Below are 24,890 nucleotides of genomic sequence, written 5' to 3'. Positions count from 1 at the left end.
ATAAACAAACAAAAACAGAGCACTCAGGGCTAACGAAGTAGGGAAGCCTCAAGTTTGAGGTCAGCCATCACTACGCAGCAAGAATCTATCTCAAGAAAAACAAAACAAAACCAACAAAAATCTAAAAAGGAAAGGAGAGTTCAACATAACCTCCTCCCCCCAGGGATCAGGCTGGAGGGAGATGGCTCTGCTGTCATGAGTGCTGACTCTTCCAAAGGTCCCAGGTTCAGTTCCCGGTAGCCACGTCATAGTGGCTCCTCCTTTAATTCTAGCTCCAGGGGATCTAATGTCACCTTCTGACCTCCATGGGCGACTGTGCTCACATGAACATACCCTGCCCCTCCTACATACATATAATTAAAACTAAAATAAATACTTGTTTTAAAAACTAAATCATTGAAATCTGCACACGTGAAGTCCTGGGCTTAACCACGGGGCCATCCATATACATTTGGGTGCTGAGACCGGAGTGACGGCTCAGTGGTCAGGAGCACTTAGCTGGTCCGATATGAGGGCCTGGGCTCAAAGAAGCTGAATATTCAGCATTCATGTCAAAAGCTTCTAACCCAGCACTGTATGGGGTAGACTGAAGACTTGCCTAGCGTGATGGAGCAGGATAGCCAGTCTCCTCTTCTAGCTTGGGCACTGATACCTATACACACACACACTACACACACACACACACACACACACACACACACACACACACCCTGGAGCTGAGGACACAAGATCCTGACCCTTCTCCTGGGATGCTAATAACTCTCCCGAATGCACATCTGGGAAACAAGCATAAGCATGGTTCTCCTATGACAGCAAGAGCCCAATGCCCAAATGCCACCCGGCACTGGTAGAAAGGGATTTAGTAGTCTCTAGTTCAAATGCCAACTCTCAGCCTCTTTCACTGAGCGTGGTGTCCGTGTGTTTAGGCTCTACCGAAAGCCTGTGAATGAAAAGACCCCTTGTCCCGGCTAACTGTGAACTGGGGTCCTGGGTCTAGTAGGTCACAGGCTAAGATGGTAGAGCTGCCGCCCTGTTCTGAACAGCCAGACACCTTTGAACTACTACATTCTGAATAAAGAGAAATCAAGAAACCACCACAAGGGACTGTAGCTGAGTTAAAACAAACAAACAAACAAACAAAAACAAAAAACACTTCCACGTGGGCCAGCCTGGTGGCATCTCTGCTATTTGGGAAGCTGGGACAGAGAGATTCAGAGTTGAAAGCCTGCTCAAGAGTCTTAGTGAGACCAAAGGACAGAAGGCTAGGGCTGTAGCTCAGATAGGTAGAGCACTTGTCTATTATCTGTGTGGCCCTGAGTTTGATCCCAGATCTACAACTAATTACCTGAAACTTCTCACTGTTACTGTTTTCATTTTCAAGAGAGTACGCAGGCAAGATCAGTAACTAAGTATAGACAGACAGGCTATGGGGGACCCCAGATGGCTGCTTTCCAGATCACAGAAGGAAAATCACCTTTAGGGGTTCAGGAAAGGGGAGCCCCATGAGCTGGGAAAGCTTAGTCTCCCCACCGTACTGCCTGGGCCCCCAGGGAGCACAATGATGCACTGTGGACGTCCAGACTGCTAATACAGAATTTTAATGTTCTCACCGCAGACAAAACAAATAAACTGGTGATATGATAAGTGTGTCCGTTAACTTGATTGACTTCCATAATATATAAAGCAAAGCATCGCACCGTGCCCCATAAATGCAGTTACCTACCAGCTAAAAACAAAACAAAATCAATGCTATTACATGAAGACTATCTCTAATCAATAATCAACATCAGACATCATGGTAGAAGTCCCAGAGACATCCCTGGAGATGGGGAACACAAGATGACAGTGACCATTACTATGATTCTCATTTTCCAGGAGGGAAGTGAAGTTTATGAAGGTTTAAGTAGCTTTCCGAGGGAGCTGCTAAATGGTCAAGCAAGGGTCTGACCAGATGGGCTGAACCTGTGATCCAATGCTCTTGCTGTCAAATGCCTGGAGTGAACCATAAAAAGAAGTCAACACAGCTGGAAGCAGTTGTCTGTATTCAATCACCACTTGTCCAGCCACAGGTCATTGCATCTGAGTGTCCAGGAGGCTTTGGGAAAGATCTTGTGAGCTATCAAGATGGGAGGGTAGGGCACACATGTGTAGACTAGAAAGCAGATCAGTGCTATTCTCTGACATGCTGGAGAGTTGGTTTGTTTCAAAACATTAATGTATTTTGGAAAAGCAAAAGAATTTCTCTTCCTTCATTCATAAAACCAGGAAAGTGGTATTTCTGGCATGGGCTAGAGGCAGAGCATTCTATAAATACAAACCCATTAGATCCCATGCAGCAGGAACCTGATCAGGGCCCCCTTTTAATTTCCTAATGTGTGCTGGCCACTAACCCAATTACCCAGAATCCCCAGAGAAGCTTTTTGCTTTTCCAACATGCTCGAAGGGAGTGAAAGCATATTGCATGGCCATCAGCCCAGCTCTCACTGAAATCAAATATCTTTCAGAAAACACTTGGGAAGAGAGGCAGGCAGGGCTGAGCATGAAGGGGCCAGCAGGAGTGGCTGGAGCGAGGGTGAGTCATGAGAGGAGGAGGTGAAGTGAGTCGGGACAAGCTGGCCAGAGAGAAGTGTTCAGGTCCCAGAGCTGAACTGAAAGGGGGGGTATACAGATGCAGCAGGCAGGCTTTCTAGTCTGGAAACTGAATCAGCCAGTCCACACCTGAGATGCCGGGGACTGTCTTAACCCATTCTGATTCCAGAACTCGGAGAGGATCAACCTAAGGTAACGCCATCCCCTTGAAGCCCCACCAGTAAATCCAGGAAGGAGATCAATGGGCCCAGACTGCCTCACTGGACTCAGTGGGCAGCTGTAGGAAAGATGAGTGTGAACCTGAGCAACACTAGCTGAATACTGTCAGAAGGCTGCTGAACACCAAGGTAATGTCACACTTATCCCACTGGATCCTCACATTAGCTGATGGCGGACAGCAGGTCTCAAGGGAGATGAAGAAAGGAGGTCCAGGGAGCATTAAGTATGAGGACCCATGTCAGGTCTTACATTCAATTTTGCACATAGGAAAAAGACGACTAAAATGTGAATTGTCATACAGTAGACCTGCATAAATAAAGATGCTGAGATATTGCCTTCAGTCACTGGTGGCTCTAGTCATCCCAAGATAGACAGGACAGAGGCAAAGGAAGCCACATGGAAAACGGGATCCAACTCCATCCACTCTGACAGGCTTTGATCATGAGACAGAGGACACCACACATCTGACTTCATACCCGTAGTAATGGCTGGAGCTCCTAAATCTTGGATCAGTGGCATAGACTATTTTACTAAGAGAAGGTTACTTGAGCAGCTGGGTAGAGGGGGGGAAGTGAGGTACTGACATGCAGATAGATGGTGGAGAGGAAAGGAGTGGCATTCACACCCCTTTTCCGTGTAACACTCAGGAACCCCTGTCGCCCAGCTGACTGCGAGACCCTAACACAGGAAGCACACAAAGAAGTGTGGCGTTTGTTTTCAGGATCAAGTCAGAGGCTAGAGTGTGTGTGTGTGTGGGGGGGTGGCTCTAGGGACCAAACATTGCACACAGGGCAAAGAGGGACACCCAAACAAAAGCAGGAGCCAGGACAGCTGCCAAGAGCTCTACCTGGCAGGGACCCAGACTCTTGCAGAAGGCCTGCTCCTCCCCGGAGGCTGGTCCCCACAGAGCTTCTGATGCCAGTACACAGAGCTCTATGGGGACGCCCACTGAGCCAGGAGCCCGGCTTCACCCACACTCGGGAGGTTTCCTGTAGGTTTCTCCTTTTCAGATACAGGCCTGCCAGCACTGGGGATGAGGTAAGATGTGCCCTGGTGATGTGGGAGAACTCACTCCTGGAGGTGAGGCAACTTTGGGGATCATCATGCAGAAGCTCCCACTTGGATGGCCTCAATTAAGAAAATGTCTCCATTAAATAGGGCTGTAGGCAAGCCTGTAGGGCATTTTCTTAATTAGTGATTGATGGGTGGACGGCTCAGCCCCTAGTAGGTGGTGCCATCCCTGAGCTGGTGGTCCTACGTTCTATAAGAAAGCAGGCTGAGCAAGCCACAGTGAGCAAGCAAGCCGCACCTCTCCGTGGCCTCAGCTAAGCTCCTGCTTCCAGGTTCTTGTCCTGACTTCCCTCAGTGATGAACAGTGATGTGAAAGTGTAGACTGAATAAATCCTTTCGTCCCCACATTGCCTTTGGTCATGATGTTTCATCACAGCAACAACCCTGTAACTAAGACAAGACTTTAAGGCCCAGTGTGCTACAGACCCAAAAGGTCCCTGGAAGCCGCCCTGAGAGCTGCTTCATAGGTGTGAATGCTAACTGAGCCCAGGTGAGGAGAGGAATTTTCCATAACACCAGAAGCTCCGTCCAAGCTCTCTCACAGGCAAACATCTCAGAGACAGACACTTCTCCAGTGAATACACAGGAGGGGCGGGGAAAGCCCCTGGGTAATGGGGATGTCCTTCTGTATATGTGTTTCTCTTATTGGTTGATGAATAAAATACTGATTGGACAGGCAGAAAAACAGGCAGGGCTAGGACAAGAGAAGAAGGCTGGGGAGAGACACCATGAGCTGCAAAAGGAGCAACAGGCCTGGGCATTCTCTAGTAAGCCAAGACCATATGGAAATACATAGATTTAAAGAAATGGGTTGATAATGAAGACAGAGCTAGCCAGTAAGTAGCCCTAGCCATCAGCCAACAGTTTTATAAATTAATGTATGTCTCTGTGTGCTTATTCGGGGCTGAAGATAGGCAGAACCTGGTGGGAAAGAAACTACACCAACACCTGGGCCTGCTGAAGGCTGAGCTGGGCTTGGGAGACCAGCAACTCCATCGTGCCCTTCCCAGGAAAGACTGCACCTCCTCTTTGCTCATCCTGCTCCTCATCCTCATAAACTCTTCCTATTTCCTTCCATGTTGGGGAGGATCAAAGCTCAGAAGCTGATCTGTAGGAATTTGCACTGGCTCTGAGGCATCATACATGCACACGCAGTGGTGTGTGTATACACAATCACAACACAGTCACGCATGCAGGCATCCCATTCCCAGAATGTTACTGAGTGAGATGCAAACCAGGCAGATCCACACAGAAGGTGAGGAAGGGCCCTACAGCAGCCTTCCACACAACGAGCCCCATCCTCTTAAAGTGAAAAAGACACATAAGATGCCACAATCTTAACATCACTCTGCTTTAGTTAACTCAATCTAGGACCCAAGTTCAGTTTCTGCACCACCTACAACTGCTTCCAGGGGACCAAATTCCCTCTTCTGCAGCCAAGGGCACCAGGTATGCACATATAAACATGCAGGAACTTACACATACACACAAAAAGAAACATAAAAATTAAATGCTAAATGGCTAGCCAATTTTTTAAAAAAGGGCACACCTTTTGGTGAAACTAAATACAGCTCAGTTGGCACTTGTGACTTCTGACTATTGCTCCGAATGGAAACCTAACGTACCAAATGACTACAGAGGAAAAAGCAACAGGAAGGAAGCCAGAAGCGAAGATGGAAGAGAAACAGGTGTGGGGAAACACCATGCAAGAGACATGTCCTGAACTCCACTAGAAGCAAGAAGTGTGCCATTACCCACCCACTGGGAGTTCTAGTCCACCTGCCAAGATGGGGGAGTGGGTGGGGGTCCTAGTCCAAATGAGAACTTCCCAGGGTGACAAGCTAATAGCTGACGCTCCAAATAGGATCTGGAGTCCCAAAGGATCCCTGGGACCTCCTGATTAACACCTTACTAGTCCACATCTTTTCAAGAAGAGAAGCCCAGCAGGCTACAGTGTGGCAGCCATGATACAAGGGCGCACGCACATACAGGCCCTAGGCCTGTAGGTATCTTTACACAGGCCTGACACTCCCCACCAAGACAAACCCTGGCAGCTGGCTGTGGGCCTCTTACCTTCCTTCAGCATCCCCACTTTGAGGCATTTCATGAAGCGACAGGCCTGACAGGACTTGCGTCTCCGTTTGGTGATCTCACACTCATTGGTGGCCGGACAGCTGTACTCGATGTTTCCTGAAACAGAGAGAGGATAGCCAGGGGCCTGTTGTCCATCCCGGACCCCAACCCATCAGACTGACTGGGCATTAAGTGGCTAGTGCTGAATTGTCCCACCCTGGGCGGCACAGGGAACAGCTACTAGAAGCAGGAACTCAAAGTGGCCGTCCCTGACACCTCAAACTCTCTCCCATGCCATTTCCAGCTTGTGAGCCAAGCAGCCACCTGTGGAGGAAAAAAAAAAAAAAAAAAAAAAAAAAAAAACACAATTCTTTTGAGCATGGTCACTCAGGGTTCTGGAACAGTCAGGATGGGGTGGGGGAGGATGATATCCAAATATGCTGAGGCAGCATTTTACTCCAGAACAGCTGGCTCGAGAAGCTAAACATCAACACAAACCACCCCAGCTCCTCCAGCCTCCAGCCTGCACTGTAACTAGAAGAGCCCAGGAAAACTATGGCTGGGCTTGGACTCTACTCCCACTGGAGGTTAAGCCATCTAGCTCCCCTGCCTTGAGGACATCTCTTTCCTGTCACCCAGCCTTACTTTCCTCATCTGCAAAAGGTTGTTGGATCCTAAGGGAAGGGTCAAACAAAACCTTATGTGGACAATCACTTTAAAAACTGTAGCCTAAGCTGGGTGTGGTGGTGCAAGCTTTTAATCCCTACAGAGGCAGGCAGCTCTCTTTTGAGTTTGAGGCCAGCTTATTGCACATAACGAGTTCCAGGACAGCCACCGCTTCACAATGAGACCTTACCTCAAAATAGAGACAGACAGGTATAAATTTAAGGAAAAAAAAAAGACACGTTGTAGCCCAGGTTAGGCATGGCAGTGTGTGTTCCTGACATTGTATTTTTATTACGACTATTTATTTATTTGTGTGTACATGCATTATATTAGTGGGAGTGAGGGAATTAATGAGTGCCAGTGTGTATGGAGGTCAGAGGACAACTTTCTAGGCAGAAGGCAGTTTCTCCATGAGGCTCATGGGACTGAATTTAGGTCATCAGGCTTGCCAGCAAACTGCCTTTACCCACTGAGGCATCTCACGGGCTCTGCAATCTTAGCACCTGGGAGGTTAGCTGGAGGCAGGAAGATCGGGAGTTAAGGTCATTTTTTGTCTACAAATAAAGTTCAAGTACACGTCTTAGAAACAAAATGGGGCTGGAATGTAGCTCGGTTGATTAGTGTTTGCTCAGTGTGCACAAAGTCTTGGGTGCTACCTACCCCCAGCAGCACGTAAACCAGACCTGGTGGTACACACGTGGGATCCTAGCACCTGGAGGTAGAGGCAGGGGGATTAGAAATTCAAGGTCATCTTTCCTACAGAACAAGAAGTTGAGGGCAGCCTGGGCCACAGGTGCACAGTCTGTCTCACAGGTCAGCAGTGAACAAAAATAAAGGAACTACTGCGCAAGTACAGCGGCCCATTCAATTAGTCCCAGCACCGGAGATGCTGAAGCAAGATACTCAACAGTTTGAGGGTAATGTGGGCTACATGGCCAGATCATCTCCAACTATTAAAACCAAACAATAAACCACTTCAGCACCTGCAGTATTTATTTTATAAAGCCATCTGCATTGTGAAAGCCGGGCTGCCTTCCTGAATCAGGGACAGTGTCTACCCTGAGTCCCCTGTCTTTTCAACCCCTATTTAACAAATGTGGGCTGTGTGCCTACAAGCCTGGTACCAGAAAAAAAGCAACAAAAGGCACCAGGCCTTCATCGCTTCCCAGAGGGCCAGGGAAAAGCTGGGGCCCTGCCCTTGCTCTGCTGCTACCCACTCAGTAATAACAGCCAGGGTCTATTGTAACCTACTATGTGCCGCCTCTGAATCAGCTCTCTTGACCCTTACCCTAACTCTGAGCTGACCTATCAGTGCTCAATTCACAGACCAAGAAACGGAGAGTTGGGAAGCCAAAATGAGCTACCCCAGGCCCAGAACCCCTATACCTGCTCCCCTGTACCTCAGAAGGAACTTGAAGAAATTAGAAAGTGCCTCTCCCACCAAGACAAGCTTCTGTTTCTAACCCAGCAGCTGAGGTGGCCTGGTGGCCAGAAGGGGAGGTCAATGTCCCAGGGCATCCCATGCCCCAGCCTCCTGGTGTGGGACATGGAAACACTCAGTGCTCCCATGGGCCACCAATGACAAAGGGCTCGGAAACACTGTCACTTTTGGGCCCAAGTTCCCATAGTGCGCATTCCCCAGAGCTCAAGCCAAGGGACCCCAGAGACCGCTCCTGTCATTACACCCCTCATTTCTTCTGATCAGTGCTATTCCTTCCTTCCTTCCTTCCTTCCTTCCTTCCTTTCTTTCTTTCTTTCTTTCTTTCTTTCTTTCTTTCTTTCTTTGTGTATGTAAGTGTGCACTGCGCATGTGTGGGTCTGGAGTGCCCATAGTGTTCGTTTGGAGACCGGAGGACATCTTCTTGGGAGTTGGTTCGCTCTTCTAACATGTAGATCCTAAGGCTCAAGCTCAGCTCATCAGGCATAGCAGCATCTTTCCCCACTGAGCCTTCTCGCCAGTCCCTCCAATGTCATTTCTTAGAAAACTCACTGGTGTAACCTCATAGGAAGTCAATTGGGGTCTGGCAATAATTGCAACGGTTTTTGTTTTTCTGGTCATTTTTAATTTTTGAGACAGGATCTCACTAAGTAGCCCAGGCTGGCCTCAAACTCAGGAGTCCTCCCTTGGCCTCCTCAGTCTTGGACTGCAGATATTGAGTCACTACACCTGATATTACCAAAGATAATAAACGAGAGAGGAAAACACTGGCCCAGCAAATGCATCTGTCCTGTGTGTGTTGTCCAAGAGGCTCTGCAGCCTGTTCCCTACCCCACCCAACCATCTTCACACCATCCACAGCCTGAGCCCTCCCGCTGCCAGCACTGGGCTTAACGACCAGTTCCTAGCGCTGACAAACGAGGCAAGTCCAGGTGCCCTCTGGCCCAGGCCTTCAGCCGCCAATCCAGATCCCACTGGGGAGGTGCTGCTTCTCTGCCGACCACCCCATGCTCCACCATCCATGTCCTGTCTATTTCCTCCATGCAGGCCCGTTCCTCTTGCCCAAACACCTGGCTCAAACACAGTAGGTTCCTAAAGCACACTTAACCACTAAATGACCAAGAATTCAGCGATGAACCTCGGGAGGCTGAGACTTTAGGAAAATCACAAAGTCCAGAATGAGATACGCTAGACAGTGAGAGTCTGGTTTGTATGTTTGTTTGTTCTAAGTTTTTACAAGGGAGAAGGGAGAGCACAACTCCAGCAGAAGCAGCCTGGGAATTGTACCCAGGTGACCTGCTCATGAGAGCTGTACGGTGCAGACGTCTAAGCTTGGTTCTCAGCTGTATTGCAGCCAGCCACCCTTGAGAGAGGGTGAGCCACAGGTTATTGCTCAGAATGGGGGCGGGGGCGGGGGTGGGGGGGAGTCAATAGCACATGTGGTTTTGGCCCTGCTGTCTTCCTAAGACATGATGACAGGACTAGAGAGCTTCCTAAGGCAAGAGTGCTAACAGCAAGTGTGGGACATCACTCCTGACCTTTCGGGGTGTGCATGTGCACATGCATGCAAACACACACAAGTGCCTGTGTGGATTTCTAATTTCACTTATTTATTTTGTTCCTTTCAATTTGTTTTATGGGCCTGGCGGCCAGCTGCCAGCAAAGCCAGGCTGATGGCCTCGCCTTGTAATTTCTCTAAGTGCCTCCTTGATGAAGTGATGAGATTAATTCATCATTGTTCTCAAGGGGAGAGACCAGGAGATCTCAGCACAGGAAGGGGGCACCAGTGAGCGTGCACAGTTGTGGGCAAGCACACTCCAACTCAGGTGTGACCAAGTTAGTGAGTAAGACATTATTAGACGGCAGCTAGCACAAGCTCAGGTCCCAACCTGGAAGTCTGTCCCCTGCAGACACAGGCAGACTCCACTTCTGACAAATTGAGTCACCTAACTTTCCTGAGTCTCAGTTCCCTCATCTACAACAGTATAGTTTCCATCTCAAAGTTGGATGAATCCAGCACACCAGGACTGAGTGGAGCATCTGGCACTCAGTCTGGCATCCAGGCAGGCTGGCAAACTCCAGGCAGATCTGCTGGAGTACATGTAGAGGACACTAGCTAGCCTCTAGCTTGTCAGTACCACATTGAGGCTGTCCACCCAAAGGCTATAATCTGTGGACGGCTGGGCCTCAGCTCACTTTTGTGCCTGAGGGACAGGAAGGCACGGTCGGAGCTGAGCTAGAATTCGGTGTGACCCTGAGGCAGAGAGGTAGTCTCTTTGATCCTAGGCCACCCTGAGAAGGGAATCCCGGGGGAAGCCACACCAGCTGTCCCCACAGCTGCAGGCAAGCCAGCAGCCCCATCTAGGCTCAGGCACAGGAGCTGTTAAGCTCAAATTGTCCCGAGGCTCCAGCTGACGTCAGAGGCCGTGGTGAGCAGCTGCCCTGAAGGACTGAGCTCTCATTCGTCTCAGTCCTGGAGGACAGAGACCTGCCCTTTCACTCTCTGAGGTTCAGTGTCCTCAACCTCAGCCACCGCTAGATGACTTCACTCCTATGTGTCCACATTACTCCATCACATAACTTGCAATGCCCTATCCTGAGACAAATGGTCTGGCCTGGGCCTGTGTGCTGCTGCAGCTTCCACGCCGAGGGCCTCCGGACTTCTCATCCTCACACGGCATGCTCCTCTATACTCCTTGTCATGCCAAGGAGACTGGTTTTCCAACCTGACACTTCATTCAAAAACTGAGGGAGCACCACCCGCATTCTTACACAATCGGCTCCCATGGCACTTTCCAAAGCAGGAGCCAGAGGAGGAAGACACACTTGTCCAGAAGAACCTCAGGAGGCTGGGGACACAGAAGAATGAAGATAATGCAAGAGATAGATAGAGGCATGGGCTAAAAATAGCTTTCCTGGAAGAGTATGCTGAGGGAGTGTTTCCCGATTGAAACCTGCTCTGCAGTCACCTGGCCACCAAGAATCCCTCCCAGGTCTGCACCAAGAGGAACCTGGCTGTCTGAAGAATGCTAGCAAACGCTGGGCTGAACAACAGATGGACAACGGATGAATGGACAGTGAGGAAGGAATGATGGCTCTGAAGGGACAGTATCAGCACAGACCAAGATAAGCAAGTGAACACCCTTTCATGCACGTTTGCATCCCCACCCCGCCCTTCCCTGCCCCGCCCCACTCAGCCCCCACACCACTCAAACTGCAACCTGCAAACTCTACCTGTACCTATTTCCAGGCTGAGCAAGAATTTACATAGGTGAAGCTGGGTGAGAAACACGTCCAACCTCGCTTACAGCTTCATGTGATCTGTAATTATCTCAAAACAAAATGATCAAAAATAAATCTCACAACACAGATTAAATAAGTCAACTGAGCTGGTCACTGCAGGAGGATTGGGAAGGAGTTCGTGGCCAGCACAGGCTACATAGTAAGCCCCAAACACGAGTACCTGAAGCATGCTTCCTATCCTTCATTTTCTACTGAACTGCAAGTGGGGCGGGGGATGGTTGTCAACTAGAATTGCACATACCTATAATTCAGGGCTGAGGAACGAGGCAAGAGTTCAGAACCAGCCTGGACTACAGAAGAATCTTAAAAAAAAAAAAAAAGTCAAAATTGCTAAATCCAGGTATGAAGTCATTAATATTAGCAACCAAGAATGTGCTGGATGGTTTGGGTTTTTTTTTTTGGGGGGGTGTTGTTTTTGTGTGTGTGTTTATGTGTATCTGTGTGGTGTTAACTTTGGACAAGGAAAATGGGTAGGGTCAGCTCTTACTTTTCCTTAGACATTTTGTATTTCTAAGGCCAGCAAGATAGCTCAGTGTGTAAAGGTGTTTGTGTCCAAGCCTGAGAACTTAAGTAGGGCCCCAGGCAGGACCCATGGTATTTCTAACCTCTACATGTGTGCTATGGTATAAGGGCTCATACACAATATTCAAAATTTCATATAAATGTTTACAAAGAAAACACACGTTTCTATTATAGTCTTTAAAATTAGCTAGGCAGTGGTAGCAAATGTCTTTAATCCCAGCAGAGGCAGGTGGATCTGAGTTCAAGGCCTACAGAGCAAGTTCCAGGACAGCCAAAGGAAACCCTGTGGGTGGGGGCAAAGACAACAAAAATTACTGAGATGATACCTTACTCAAATTTAAGAATTTCTGTGGGCCAAGGTATAGCTCTGTGATAGAGGCCTCACCTTGCAGGCCCAAGGTCCTACGTTTGACCCTCTCAGCAAACTCTTAGAAGAGAGGACAGCACCCTACCTTAAGTATAAAGAAAAAAATCTCAACCTCCAGGGCAGAGCCCTTTAGGTCTGGGGACTCTGGCTAGTATAGGGTCTACTCTGCCCTGGAGGCTCCAGTAAACCTGAATCACCAATACTGAACTCATGAAACCCAGAACCCTCAGCTCCTTCCACCCCAAACTCCACCATATCTTTTCCCAATTCTGGGTCTGTCTGTGTGGTTTTCTAGGGGATGCCTTCCTGCCTTTCCATCAGCAGCAACTGACAGTCTCTCAGTCAGAACTCTGCTGTGTTGTTCTCCATCTGAACTGTGTCCTTACTGTCAATAGACACCTCTCCATTATTTTGAGACAGCGTCTCATTTATTACAAACAAGCTGGCCTTAAACTTGCTGTGTGCTGATGACCTTGAACTTTTCACCCTCCCACCTCCACCTTCCAGATGCTGAAGTTACAAGTTTCACCACCACACACGGTATATGTGAATACTAGGGTTCAAACTCAGGGCTTCATGCAAGCTAGGTTGGCACGATAATGACTGGACTACATCCTTAACCCATCTCCTCCTGCGTTATCTTTAGCCAAAGTAGCCTCAAAGTCACTCCATAGCCCAGGCTGGCCTGTAAGGCAATGCTACCATCCTGCCTCCCAAGTACTACACACTTTCAAGTGTCAGTCACCACATCTGGCACTTCCTTCATTTACAAGAATAGTGCCCAGCACCTAACTCTCTGCTGAGTTAAGGATGAATGTAAATGAACTCAAAAGCTTGAGGAGGCCACAGAGAATTCCCAAAGGACAACAGTACCCAGCCAGTTGCCACAGGAGCTGTGGTACCCTTCTGGTCCTCCTCTGGGATCTTCCTGGGGGACCACATATACCCATCACCACCACTGGTCCATCTTCTGGGTTTCACCTGTGGGACCACATATTCATCACCACCCTCTGAGCTAAGAAAGACGACTGCATTTCATCTCCTTTTTCTCTGCAGAGGCTGTCACTCACTTCTACCTGGTAGGAACACTTCATCTCTAAGATAATAATATGCACTTTTAATGTGCCACCAAGAAAGGAAGAGAGGAGAACACCCCCAATTAAACTGCTACTTCAGGCAGTGTGGTGGAGCTCTCCTTTAATCCCAGAACTTTGGAGGCAGAGACAGGTGGATCTCGGTGAGTCTGCAGGCAGCCTATACTATGTAGCAAGTTCCAGGACAGCCAGGACTATGTAGAGACCCTGTCCTAAAAATAAATAAATGCTGTTTTAGTATAACCAGCGTTTTCACATTTTTTATTTAACACCACTTTTAGATCTATCTAGTTATAGACTTGATCACACGGGATTCTGAGGTATGCAGTGTACGTGTGTGTGTGCGCGCGCGCGTGTGCGTGTGCGTGTGTGTGCGCGTGTGACTATATAGAGTGCATATACACATATACACACACATATGTGCATATATATGTATGAAAAGGATTGGCTAAGAGACTGAATTTTTTTCCCTAGCCCAGGACCTGTCACTCTGCTTTCTTACATAAGGAGCCACTGCCACCTCAGCCATCCTCCTGGGCCACCCACCCTGTTTCTTGAAGTCTTCATGATATGCACACGAGGCTCTTGACACTGTGCCGGCACCAGGACAGGGATATGTGCCACACTTTTAACCAAGGCAAGTGCACTTCGGAACTGATGGGTGTCCCTGCTTCCTTCACCCTCTCCCCTCCAGCACTTTTCCTAGCCCTGCCGTAATCAGTGAGGCGCCGAGCTGGGCGAGGGGGCTGGGCGTGGCAACCCAGAGGGCCGAGCAACTGTCGGTCTTGTGTCTCTCATGTGATGTTCAGTCCGGGGGCAGGCCCCTAAATTTGCATTTCTAAGGAAACCAAGTGGGCCAGGGCACACACTTGGAGATCCACAGCCCTGGATCTCATCGTACCTAAAACTCAGAGCCAGGTCCTGGACTCCAGCATCTCTGAAATGATTCATTCGGTGTGTTCAAAAGTTCATCTATTTCAAACATTTCCTCTCTTCCCCACCCTGCTCCCACCATTCGGCCTCCCATGTTTCTTGCACACCCTTTCACCTCTCTCCAGCACTTTTTAACCCTCTGCCATTCTCCTCCCTTCTAGCCTAGCTCTAAGGAGCTGGTACCCGTTACCTCAGCCCACCCCACCTCTTTCCTCAGAAACCCTTGGCTTCCAGGTCCTTCCTTCCTATCATGCCAGAATTCTTCTGCTAAGAGGAGACCTACTTCCCAGCCCAGAAATCTTCAATGGCTTCCTCTGGTCAAGAATAATAACAGAAGGATTAACTGTTTATTTCGAGGCGCTTATATACGGGGCACTAAATTACACACACTGTGTGCATGGCTCAGTGGAAGGAACTATGTATGTATTAGCCACATTTTACTAAATGACTCAAAAGATAGCTACACCTATGAAACTGTCCAGATACGGTTCTGAGTCAGTTTAAACAGGCGTCTTGGACTCTGTCACTGAATCAGACCAACCACATTCTGACTTCACCAAACTCTGAGAGAGGATTCATGAGCTGTTCTGCCCATTCTCCAGTGGCTCGACTTTAACAGGATCTGCTGACAGGGAAATTGAGGACGGGGACTTGAGTCTGTCCAAGGTCAGCCAGCTGGCTTGTCACTGGCCTGCAAGCTGCTTCAGATCCTGACTTCTTCCTACTCCTAGGCTCTGTCCTTATACCAGCCCTGGGTCCCCCAGGATTCAACAAGCAGCCTCATTCTCCAAGATAAAAGATCTGGAGGTGGTCCCAGACAGAACAACCCATCAGTTATGCCTCTGCCCTGCTCCGTGGGGACTTTCCCCTCCGAGCCTGCAGCAGGCCCTCTGGTGAGCAGGAACCCCATGCCAGGACTCCTCACTTGCTCCCTGTCAGATCCAGGGAGGTGCTGGCAGGCTATCTCACACTCGGTCTCCTCTTCTAGGCTGGGATGCCACACTGCCTTTCTTTTCTGTGCTGGGGACTGAACACAGACCAGACCCATGCTAAATGTTTATTCTACCAGCAGGCTACACTCCAGTTCCCCAACTAACACTCCTTTAAAAAGAGTACAGGGCCGGTAGTGAACACCTTTGATGCTACCAGAACTTGGAAGGCAGAAGCAGGAAGACCTCCAAGTTTGAAGCTAGCCTGGTCTACACATCAAGTCCCAGGTCAACCAAGGCTTTATGTGGAGAACTTGACTCCAAAGCATGCATAAATTAATTAATTAATGAGGTAGGAGCAGCTGGAGAGACAACTCAGTGGGTAAAAGCACATACTGTTCTTGTAGAGGACCCAAGTTCAATTCCTAGCACCCACAAAGAACCCCAGCTCCCGAGGCTCTGAGGCCCTGTTCTGGCCTCCATAAGCACCAGGCATGCATGTGCACAACCCCCCCTCTCCAAGTACATAAATACAGTTTTGAAAGTGGGGGAGGGGGCTATCCTTGGTTTATAGGACACTCAAACTCCAAGGCAGCCTTGAACTCCCAAGTTCAAGCAATCCTTCTGCTTCCGCCTCTGGAGCAGCTGAGACTGTGTTTGGTGCCACACTTGGCATGGTTGCTTTCACTGGCTTGCAAAGCGACAGTTTTTTTTCCTAAAACACTTCATGTTTCCTCTGCATGGAATGCCGGTTCCCCAGAGTTCTTACCTGGGCCCCAACTTACCTTGAAAGCCACTTCTTCGCACAGCCTTCCCAGAGCCCCTCACCCTCTGTCCCCATTAGAGATCCTACTGTCACTCTTTACAACTGTTTCACTATCTCAGTTTGCTCCTTGGCTTCTTTGTAATGTGCAAGATGCTAGAACAGGGGCCTTGGGTTGGTCCCCAGTTCCCAGTACAATGACTGTACTCAACACAAACTCCCTGAAGAACTTAATGACCGGTTCACAGGCTCAAATGTAAGGCAGGGAGCTTCAGTCCTTTAGAAAAAGGAGTTGGTTAATAGTCAAGTAACTATTGTTACTTGACTATTAGAGATGATATTATGCCAGTCCCCTCCCTTTTTTTTAAATTTTGAGGCAGAGTCTTGTTGTCCTCCAACTCCCTAGAGACCAGACTGGCCTTGAACTCAAGAGATCCACCTGCCTCTGCCTCCTGAGTTCTGGGATTAAAGGCTGTCAATCACTTAAGATTTAACTAGGAAAAAAAAAAGAGAGAGAGATTTAACTAGAAATCAATGGCATTGTCTGAAGACTGCAATCAAAGCTGGCCACCTGCACACATCAACAAGCAAGCCAAGAAATTTAACCCAACTTTAGTGAATTTAAATTGAAACTGTTGGGGAGTCAAAAGCAACATATTACCTAGATAAGTTGAATACCTGGGGGGGTGGGGCGGGAAACAATGGTTAGGAAGAGTGGTCCACACACTCAACCGGACTGAAAAGGTAGGGCAGACAGTGAACACCTATGAAGCACCATCTACCATCTGTGTGGCTAGAAGGCTGCCAAAGGTCCAAGGTTAAGATACTGAGGGTAAACTCAGGAATACCTCTCAAAATTTACATAGAAAAGCTTAAAAAAAAAAAAAAAAAACAACAGTATTTTTCAGGCCCATGCCCATAATCCCAGAATTTGGGAAGTGGAGGAAAACCAGGGATGTGTGAGACCCTACCTCAAAACAAAAATAAGTTGAATACAGTGACTCACACCTGTAATGGAAGATCCTGAGAGGCTGAGGCAGACAAGCTGCAGAAATCCTGAGGTTGGCCTTGGCTTACACACACACACACACACACACACACACACACACACACACACACACGGGCTGCAGATGTAAAAGGCACCTTGCTGCCATGCTTGAGAATTTGTGCTGGTCCCTCAGGACCTACGAAGAGGACTGACTCCTACAGGTTTGTCCTCTGACCTCTGCACACAAACCATGGTGGCACACACAACAATAAACAGATGTAATAAAAGTACTAACAACAACAAAGAAGTCCATACATGATGACTCATGCCAGTAATCGCAGCCCTCAGGAGGTGGAGGCAGGAGGACTTCCACAAGTTTGAGGTTCTGGCTAAAATACTTATTGTCTTACATCATGAGATTTAAAATATGCATATGAAACTAAAATTAGTATACTGTCAGTAAACTTTATAGACGTAAGCTGGCCAGACTTCTTTGGCTGGTCCTTACTGGGAAAACGGGGGAGCATTTTTGTTTGGTGCCTGTCCCATGTTCAGATTCTCTGAACTTTCTGCATGCCAGGAGCTATGCAGGGTCTTGGGTCCAGGGAAAGAATGCTGGTCCCTTCCAAGCTCGCTGTCTTCCCAGGGAATGAGAGCTGTGCTTACAGTGTTGCTGATGTCAGAGGGGCTGGTATGGGGTGAAGACTTAGAGAGTCCACAAGAGGCAGCACTGATAACTGCACCACTACATCAGGATGAAAAACAAACTGAGTGGAGGGAGGCAAGCAGGGCCAGAGGCTGAGGGTTGAGGGGTTTTTGTTTGATGGAAGGGCCCACACCCAGTGGAAAGGTCCGTAGTCACAGTGGACAAGACCTGGAGTTTCTCCTCAGGAAACCTCATTCCTACGGCTTTGATTAGGGTGGAATCAGTATCACAGACTGTAAACTGACACTGGTCCCTAAGACCCCCTAAAAGCCAGATGTCGCTGGCCACCGAAAGATGCTGTCTTTGAGAGGGTAGACACCCTTTGTCCAAGTTTGATGCCGAAGCCCCAGAGAAATTAATGTGGACAGAAAGCCTGAAACCTAAGAAATTGATCTGTCTACCTAGCAAGTTCATAACTTAGCTGAGAGGTTATAATCAGAAAGATATTAATCAGATAGGCTGAATGTTTAATCACACCACACTGTCCTTAGCCTCAGGCTCTGTTTCCCTGGCCAGGTAGGCACCTTTGCCAGTATCTTGGCTGCCAAGGCATGCTAATCCTCCTGCATAGTCCTTTAAATATGCTAATAAATTCAATCAGACTGCTGCCTTCCCTTTGCCAGAGCCACCATGTCCGTCAATGAGATGCCTCTGTCTATCTCTGAGCTCATCTATTCTGGGGAATGCTGACCAGCCCCCAGCCCTGCAGACAATCTCCACTGATGATAGAGTCTGTCCTTGGTGCAGACATTCCACTTACACCACTGCAGTTGATTTTAAACTACAGAAGCTGGGAGACTGACTGTGTTTTGCTTTCTATGGGGCCAATATCAAGTCTGGGACTTTGTGGGCCTGGCTCAGTAGCATGTTGGGAGCTGCCACAGACAACAAGTAAATTTGTCTAGGTCCCAGTCCCAGTGTCGGTCGTGATGCCCTGGTATCTGCAAACTTCCTTCCGCATGGGATGGAGCAGACAGACTTTTTGTCAGGAAGGGACGAAAGAGTTGTAACAGCTATGGCGCTCAAAGCCTATGAAAGTTTACTTAGGAACTAAACATTTTCTGTGTAGTTCAGGCTGACCTTCTATGCACACCAGGCTGGCCTCCCCAGTTCTTCAATCAAAGGCTTGCACAACTCAGTGCAGTCACAAAACCAGACTTTTAAAGATGGCCTGGGGCTAAGGTATAGCTCAGTGGAACCCTAGCCTTGCATTTAAGAAAACCTTCCATTCCAGTCTGGCACAGTCGTTTCATCTCAGCTTTAATCCCAAGACACAGGAGGCAGAGGCCAGTGATGGGTGAATTTGAGGCCAGCCTGGACTATATCACAAAGTCCGGGCTAACCAGATCTCAAAATTTACACTGAAGGAGCCCACACAGTGCCTCAGTACTGGAAACACCCTCCCTGACTGTACACCCAAAGGAAAATGGCTCAATCTCCCTGGTTAGGAGAAACCTGCTCTGTCTGGTCTGGAGCCTGCTGCCTCGCCTGCAGACCCTGCACACAGTCAGGCACTCAGCACTGAATCCAGTTATTTTGGAGGCATGATCTATAACCCCACCTCTCCTGTATCCACTCTGCACCTTACACAGAGCAGGGACTGAAATGATCACACCATTCTTTTGCTGTTTGACAGCACTCAGAAACAACGAAAACCATGATGGAAAATTCCTGTCATCTCAGTACTTGAGGGGTAAAGACAGGACCTGCGAGCCTGCTAGGGCTACTCAGCGATTGCAATCTTTGTTAGACTGAAACCAAGGAGTTAATAAGGAGTGCATCCGGCCACCTTCAGGCCTCCAGCTAGCTTTGCCCTGCTCTGGAGACAAGACTCTCCCACCAGGTAATGAGCTCAGACCTGGGCTGGAGATAAGAGCCACAGCATTCAGCTCACTTCTAGGAAGAGATCTGTATCCTTTTCATGGTAGCACATAATTAATACCGTTTACAGATCTTCCCTAAGAGCGCTCCTAGCCACCTGGTGAGGGGGTGGCAGGGGCTCTGGGTCTGCACACACCAGACTCTAGAAAATCTGATCTAGAACAGTCCTGCTTCATTTAAAGACACCATCAAAAAGGAAAAAAAAAAAATATGCTGTCTTTTAAAATCCCATTTTCTTTCTTTCTTCTTTTTTGGGTTTATTTTTCGAGACAGAGTTTTTCTCTGTGTAACAGTTCTGGCTTTCCTGGAACTCAACTTTGTAGACCAGGCTGGCCTCAAACTCGCTGAGATCTGGCTGCCTGTGCCTCCCAAGTGTTGGGATTAAAGGTGTGCGCCACCACCACCCATCTTAAAATTCCAAGCAATGTCTAAAATGACAAGCCTGCAAGCCACTTCCCAATTTAGGAAGAAACCCTGGGGTTTCAGGAACACACGCGGATTTAAACATCTCACACATGGCAAGCATCCCCTGATATGTAAGACTTCACTGAGCTGCAAGTTCTCTGCCCTGTCTGCCACACAACAGATTTCATAGAGAGTTCGGGATCCTTCCACCCTGAGGAGGGATATAAAGCTGCTGTGCCCAGGATGCACCAGGCCCTGGGTTCCACACCCAGCACAAGGGGGAATACAGACAGGCAGGCCCAGAGGCATTCATCTGTCTCAGAGTCTGGTATACAAAACGTTCAATACACATCTGCAGGCTGGGGTCCCAAGAATATTCCAAGGGAGGTCAGGGAAGCAGGGGGGGGGGTAGGGCTTACAAAACTGGCTTTGACACTTTGAACATTCTAATTTTAACATTTGTTAAGGGTTTGCTTAAAGTTATTATTCACAGCCCGGTATATCAGTGTATGCTTTTATTTCTGGTGCTCCAGAGATAGAGGCAGGTGGATTTCTCAAGTTTTGGGCGAGTCAGGGATACACAGTAAGACCCTGCCACAAAATACCAATTACATATTATTCATAACTTCAACAGGCTGATTACAGTATATCTATTTTGTGTGTGTGAGTATGAGCATGAATGCCACAGTGCCCATATGGAGGTCAGAAGTCATCTACCATGTGGGTTACGGTGACTGAAAGGTCATTTGGCTTATTGGCAGGCTCTTTACCCTGCACAATCTCAGAGGCCCTAAAAGAGCTCTGTAATCTAAATTTTATGAGATCAAAGTAAGTATACCAGCTTATTTAAATATGTACTGGTTAAAAACCTTTTCCTATACGATCAAACACATGACTCTTGTCACTGTAGAAGTGTATAGTGAGTAATATTGCTAAAGTGAAAATAGCAACGGACACTAAGCTAGGGGGCAGCAAGATGACTCAGTGGCTAAACACACTTATTGCCAAGGCTAATGATCTGAGTTCCATCCCAGGGACCCACATGGTAGGTGAGAACCTACTCCAGCAAGTGTCTTGGCAAGCACACACCTACACAATCAGTTTCTAGGTTCAATTTCCAATCGTGTCTCAGAAAAAAAGAAAAGAAGGGAGGGAGACTAGGTGTGGTAGGGATAGAGCGTGCCTATAATCCCTGCATGTGGACATTTGGAAGGAAGAGGCAGGAGGATCTGGAGGTGAAGACCAGCTCTGGTTGCAGTGAATTGAGACTCCCGGGGGCTCTGTCAAACCCTAAAAAGAAAACTCGCTTTATAAATCACATAAGGAAACCGAGGCAGCACACCCAAGCTTGACCTCAAAAGAAAGGAAACAGTTCAAGTGTCTGAGCCAGGAGCTGGGTGAGCTAGGCTAGACTCTCAATGGACTAAAGTAGAATCGTAAACAAATCCAACACTGAATGCCCTCAATTGGCCTACTGGTCTGTTATCTGATGAGATTAACAAATAAAAATCTGTTGAATAAACAGAATCATCCCAGGGAAACTTGGCCAACTTCTTCCGAAGTGTTCGTGGGAGAACACTGGGACAGGGCCGGAAGGCAGGACACTAGGGGAGGAGCCAGCCTGGGAGACACAGGCAACACCCTTGGGTTCCCTCCAGATGAGGGGCAGTGTGTCCAGGAGGGACCTTACAGTTTCCTGTATAGATGGTGCTTCATAGGTGCTCGGGAGATAGCCGGACCGACTGAATGCAAATTAAGTGTTCTACACTGAATCTGAAGCATGATGCAGTTAGAACCACTCCTGGCCCCTCGGGGCTGTAAGTGGAACTGCCCAAGGAGGGCAGATCCACCATTATCTGCCACTTACCTACACAGAGGGAAGCAGCAGGACTCCTGAACACTTTAATCTAGATGAAAGAGGTGACTTCCCCAGGGCTACCAGCATGTGACCCAAGTGATATGCAAATGCACTGAGAAATAGCCTAAGGTCAACAAGTTTCTGGTCAGTTCCGGTCCACGTGGGGACAGACCTACTTTTCTACAATTAAGGTAAAAACAAAAGAGAGACCCCCTTATGTTTCACTAAGTCTGGAACAGTGGGAGGTAGATGATGCTAACACCTTGCCCCCCCAAAAAAATAAGCTTTTGGAGGGTGGGGTGGGTCATCTGACAGAATGCATGGTGATAGCTGTCCAGGACTAGGTATTGGCATGGTGTTTAAGGGAGGAGCACGGTGTATCTACAGCCTTGCAGTTAGAATCCTTGTCTAGAATCCCTGAGAGACACAAGACAGGAGCCCTCCGTTGAGCCTCTGCTCCCAGGGAACCCAGATTTGAATTTAAGAAAATAAACCATGCTAGACCTGCAGCCCAGGCTCCAGACCTGTAGCCCAGAGTCCCAACCCACAGCCTGAATCCAGGCCCTGCACTGCCCACCACGCACCTTGGATGGTTCTCTTGAAGAAAGCCTTGCAGGCCTCGCAGGAGGCCACACCATAGTGGTAGCCAGAGGCAATGTCCCCGCACACGAGGCACAGACGCTTGGGGATGGCATTAATCATGTACTCGCACTTGATGTCGTCCACGATACCACTAGCACAGTCCTCGTAGCTCTTGCGACACGGAGTGCCTCCCAGCCCCGCACCTGTGAACATAGGCGGCGAATCTAGACCGTTGGTGTGGGTGCCCAGGGCCATGCCAAAGCCACCGCTGGCGTCCGAGGAGCCGCTGGGACTGTGGTGGCTGAGGGCATCAATGCCCGAGGATGGGCTGGAGGGCTCTGTCTTGATGAAGGAGCCGCAGCTGGAGCTCAGGTGCCGATCTTCGGAGGACATTCGGTTCAGCAGCCTGCAGACACAAAACACGGGAGTCAGTAATAAGCAAGGTGACAGGGCGACTGGGGCTCTGGCGTAGTGGGCGGGCCACGTGGGCGTGTCTGCAGTTTAGGCTCTGGTGAGATGCGATGGTGGCCAGGCAGACCAGTAGCAGCCGCCCAGAACCAGTTTCTGTGACTTCAGAGTGCTCAGAAACTTTGGAATTAGTAAACCTGAAATCAGCCACCTGTGCTTTGCAAACTGCAGGCCTAAGAGTGACAAGATGCTAGCTGTCCTTCCTAACTATCTGGCCAACCTTCCTACCTTGACAGTAAGGGGAAGCTGTCTGTCGATAGACTTGTCCCAAGCATGGACCCTCACCTCAGGCACTCATAGGAAAGGGGCCTTCCAGCCCCTTTCACTTCCTCCAACCCCAATGAGTTGTGAAGTCCAAGCTTGGGACTTCCCTCCAGTTTCTCACCCTTACCAAGACTGCCAAGTCAGAGGGACAGTTTAACCAGAGTGACTGTTGTTGATTTTTACCTGTGCTCCAGGCTTGGTAAGGGAGGTCCTATCTAAAATTTGATTTTTTTGACCCTCTCTATTTTTCCTCTTTTTTTTTTTTTCTTTTTTATTTGGTTTGGATTTTAGAGACAGGGTTTCTCTATATAGCTCTGGCAGTCCTAGAACTCGCTTTGTAGACCACGCTGGCCTCGAACTCAAAAACTTGCTGAAGTCATGCACCATCACAGTCCATTTTCTGTTATCCATTTTCCCTTCTTAACCCCTAGGTAATCCAGCTTGCACCCAGACCCCCCTCCCCAGTCTCCCAAAGACAGTCAGTCTCCATTGGAACTCATGAAGGAATCAGTCAAACCCGATTCTACACGGCTCTCTCTTGCCTCCTACTCCCTCCCTCTCTTTTTGAGATGGAAGCTGTGAAAGTAGCCCAGGCTGGCCTAGAATTCATTAGGTAGTTAAGTCTGACCTGTAGCTCTACCCTACTGCCTCATCCAAGGAAGTACCGGCATCACAAGCCTACAGCCATGCAACTTTTCAGGGCCATAGCCGGGACTAGCCTAGAACTATGTAGACCAGGCTAGGCTCAAACTCACAGAAATCTGCTTGCCCCTCCCTCCTGTGTTCTGGGGATCAAAGGTATGTGCCAGTAAGCCTGGTATGCCACCGTGTAACTCTTAACCAGGGTTGTTTTTTTCTTTTAGAGATGCAACTCCAGCCTCAAGTAAGCTAGGCAAGCACTTTGTTTACCACCTACACTCCTTTCTCCCGAAGTTCTTTTTAGTCTGGAACCTCCTTGCCGGTATGGCAGACAGTTTGGTATCCCTGGCAACTGTGATAATACTGTATTTCTGCTTACTGGGAGCCCTGTCTCTCCAGCCAAGTTCAGGTGAAGGGAACTGGACTGAAAGAGTGTTCCAGGGAACCTACTTGTTCACCAGGTTGGGTTAGGATTTGGGTCTGAGGCTGGAGGCATAAGTGGATTGCCTCAAAAACTGTCTAGGGGTGACAGGCATGGTGGCACATGCCTTTAACCTCAGCAACTTCAGAGGCAGAGACAGGAAGATCTGTGAGTTTGAGGCTGACCTGGTCTATATAAAAGGTTCCAGGACAGCTAAGACTACAGAGAAACCTTGTCTCAAACGAACAAACAAACAAACAAAACCTGTCCAGAGGCATGATTCCCCAAAGTGGCCTCGCTCTCACACCTGCAGGGACAGAGTAGGAACCTTCTTGTGCACCCAGAACAAGTGAGAAAAGGCAAAGGGGGAAATCTTGGGAAAACAAGAGGAGCCGAGAGAGACTCCTGGGCAGGAAGGAAGATCTCAGAGCTGCAGGGCGCACTCCTCCATGATCCCTTGAAAGTAACTTGTTTGTCAACTCTTTCCCGTAAAGAGGGGTGGGGGCGCTGTCAGTACACCTATACCCACATAACAATCCCTGGCGCACACCGAGGCCACAGAGTTGTTAATGTGAACTACTGAAGGGGCTTTTGATCCCACTAGAGCATACTCACATTCCGGACACCTCCTGGGGTTGGCACTCATCTGCAGTCTAGAGACGGGGGGGGGGGGGGGGGGGGCTGGATGAAAGACCCATGCGGTGGTCTCAA

At 48.7% G+C, this 24,890-nt stretch overlaps 1 protein-coding gene across 3 annotated transcripts in view; it reads right to left on the bottom strand.

The window, feature by feature from the left end:
* Esrrb (estrogen related receptor beta) overlaps positions 1–24,890 on the bottom strand; it is a 151,594-nt gene that overhangs the window by 21,698 nt on the left and 105,006 nt on the right. For all 3 annotated transcript variants that reach the window (XM_051196387.1, XM_051196386.1, XM_051196385.1), the window contains exons 2-3: positions 22,390–22,793; positions 5,953–6,069 (exon numbers count right to left, since the gene is read on the bottom strand). In XM_051196387.1, coding sequence (XP_051052344.1) covers positions 5,953–6,069; positions 22,390–22,780 — 508 coding nt within the window. In that variant the 5' untranslated portion in view covers positions 22,781–22,793. The remainder of the gene's footprint in view (positions 1–5,952; positions 6,070–22,389; positions 22,794–24,890) is intronic.

Source organism: Phodopus roborovskii, unplaced genomic scaffold (assembly GCF_943737965.1).
Source record: "Phodopus roborovskii unplaced genomic scaffold, PHOROB, whole genome shotgun sequence".
Classification (NCBI taxonomy): domain Eukaryota; kingdom Metazoa; phylum Chordata; class Mammalia; order Rodentia; family Cricetidae; genus Phodopus; species Phodopus roborovskii.
Note: the sequence above shows the minus strand (reverse complement) of the source record. Positions and strands in the feature narration are given on the sequence as shown.